General features: G+C 44.6%; 1 protein-coding gene across 1 annotated transcript in view; it reads right to left on the bottom strand.

The window, feature by feature from the left end:
- LOC135824256 (lysine-specific demethylase 8-like) overlaps positions 1-1934 on the bottom strand; it is an 8557-nt gene extending 6623 nt beyond the window's left edge. Inside the window, exon 1 of the mRNA XM_065336989.1 lies at positions 1333-1934. Coding sequence (XP_065193061.1) covers positions 1333-1822 — 490 coding nt within the window. The 5' untranslated portion in view covers positions 1823-1934. The remainder of the gene's footprint in view (positions 1-1332) is intronic.
- Positions 1935-2800: the final 866 nt, after the last annotated feature.

Genomic DNA, 2800 nt, shown 5'->3' with positions numbered 1-2800 from the left:
AATCTGGGCCTATTCGCGATGAAATATTTTAGCTGAGATGTTGAGCCAATGACTGTAATGATGGAAAAAAGGACTAAATCTCCTTCTAGTGTCAGTTTTATGCCATGTTGTTGAACTCGCCGCTGACTGTACAAGATCTAAGATCTGGTTACGTTGGTGTACAGTTAGTCATAACATGTTGTCCTTCCCTTTAGGCCACCTAGAATTAATTCGTTGTTTCGGGTCACTCCACTCATCTGTACCAGGGTCGGTCGGTCGGGGTCATTTATTTATTTATTTTTATTTTGGTAACTGCCATGTGCATACATCATGTGACAAATTCACAATGTAGATTGTGCATATCGAAAATCCAAGATGTGTCCATCAAGCCACTCGACCAAATATAACTGTAGACCATGGTAGATCCAGCGCAGCCATATTGTCCCATCAGGGCCAGGTCCACTCCAGGACCAGATCTTGGCCTCGCTGGCAAACGAGCGAGCAGCTCTAACCAAAACTTATGTCGATGAGCGACAAGGTGGCAGGGTTGAGGCTGTTTCCGGACTGATTGCGGATCGGAGATAATAGAAGACAACGTCGTCACCGACCGCTAGCGCTGCATCCTGTCATTTGGCTGCTTCCGAGGTCGATGTCTAGACTGCTGAAAATCGATGTATGTATGTCACCCGTGTAACAATAGTACATTTGCATGCACAATTTAAAAAAAACATTTTGCGGTCGGGTGACCCGAAACTACGAAGTAATTCTGGGTGGCCTTACCCAAGTATTTTAGCGATCCGAGTTTCAGAGTTTAAAAATAAAGAGGACTTGTACTGTACATCCAAGATTTTGATTGGAACGGAAAAACTTTAGCGAAAACACTCCTTTCACTAAAATAACTAAAATATCACCGGCGCTAAAAATACCTGTTTTACAATAATCCACAGTCAGTGTGTGAAGATTCCAAATGGCTTGGCCCGACTAGCTGGGAAACCAGTTGACTCTGGTCAGGATCTTGGATGACTGGGGTCAGGATCCCGGGTAACGAGTGCTAGGATCCCGTTTGGCATGTAATTATACGACTTTCAATGTGTTTGGGTATACGCCCTGATACCTCAGCCAAGGCTCAGGTGCAGAAGGGCTAGAGGAGGGCCAGCCAGCCTACTGTCCAGCCCAGCATGTAACATAGTTCATGCTAACTAAGAATGCGTTGCTTTCAAAAGCACGCAATGCCATGGTACATGCCCAGGCTGTCCTTCACTCCATACTGCACTCGTGGCTAAAATATTCATGTACTACCCTGTGATCATGGTGATATCGTACCATAGTAAATTTAAAATAATGTTATCTTACCACGCATAGGCGGGGGAAGAGTCTCCACCATGTACTCATCCGAAGCCATGTAGCGTTTTACAAATGTTTTCAGCTGAATGGTACTGGTCCCCTCTGAGCGATTCTCCTTCTTGCCGTGCTCCGTCATCACAATTAGATGGCCAAATTTCTCCGTCAAGTACTCATCGTTCCATAACTTATACGCTCTACTGCCCTTCGTTGCACCTCTCAGCAGCACAGGCTTGCTCGCCTTTACGTAGTTCTCGTAGAAGTCAATGGGATGTGGAACGTAGTCAAGTATCTCTACGTCGCCATCCGGTGGACGATGCGATCCGAGTGGCTTCAGATGTCCGGAACGGTCCGCTGCCATCTTGTCAATGTCGCTACTTGCGGTGCTTTCCTCGCTACTGCATTTGACGGACGAATGGAGAAGTGCAAGTGATACTATTACTACCAGCAACACACCTACAGGTATGGGATGAAGAGACATTCTGCCGAGGCTGGTGGTCATCGTTTGGGGAGAAGAAAAATAACAATGGCAGCCGAACACAAATTGCCAAACTGGAATACTAGTATTGCCAGTTCTTATCGACTATTTAGAAAGAAAAATAATAATAATTGGAGTGCAGAAGAAGTGTTGCACGTTGCGTGCATGCATGCACCGCGCACGGCATGCTAGCTACATGACTATACTGAGTATACTACAGTACATGACAGTGTATAGAGTAGATTTTTATAATACAATCGAATCATGTAGTACCAGTTACGTAACCAGGTGGTAACGTCATTAGTACATTACACTTTACAGTCCATTCAGAAAATGATGATATCCTAGCTTTTGGCCATAAAATTAAATGGGTCAAATTTTGAGTTTTTGTCACAATTTTTTTGGCAATCCCCCATGGAATGCTCTTCCTTTTTTGAAGTCTATTTCTCCAAAGAGCAAGCCATAACAAGAATAGGATTTCGGCCAGGTTTTGCCCCCAAAGCATTGAATCGGGGAAAAGCCACGAAAATCCAACCCGCGCACTCCACTTGCAGAACAGTACATTTGCGGTTCAAACCCCAGTTGAGGTACCTTTTTTGGACCCTTTTTCAAGTTTCGAATCTCGCTGCACTGGCAAAATCACCAAACACGGGACTCGCGGCTCTCCAGAGCCAGCGCTCATCTTTTTCTGAATGGACTGTAGGATTCTGTAAGATGACACCTGAATCATGTGAACACTGTACTCTCAGCCTAGGCTACAGTACAGTTCATTCATTGGCCTAACTGTTACTAGGTTACTTTTTTTGGTGTCTCCCGCACATTCACTGATGTTCAATTACGTAGTTGGAAAACAACAGTACATCCTGCACTGTGTGACCCGTGCCACATACAATGTAATTTGAGGCCAGAAAAGTCCAAGAACAGGAAAATAGAAATTCAGCCAGGTTTTATAAATTGGGACAGGTATGCCATGGCAAAATGTATGGAGAAGCAAATCCCAAA

The sequence above is a fragment of the Sycon ciliatum genome, chromosome 1 (assembly GCF_964019385.1).
Source record: "Sycon ciliatum chromosome 1, ocSycCili1.1, whole genome shotgun sequence".
Classification (NCBI taxonomy): Eukaryota; Metazoa; Porifera; class Calcarea; order Leucosolenida; family Sycettidae; genus Sycon; species Sycon ciliatum.
This window is presented reverse-complemented; position numbering and strand designations above follow the sequence as displayed.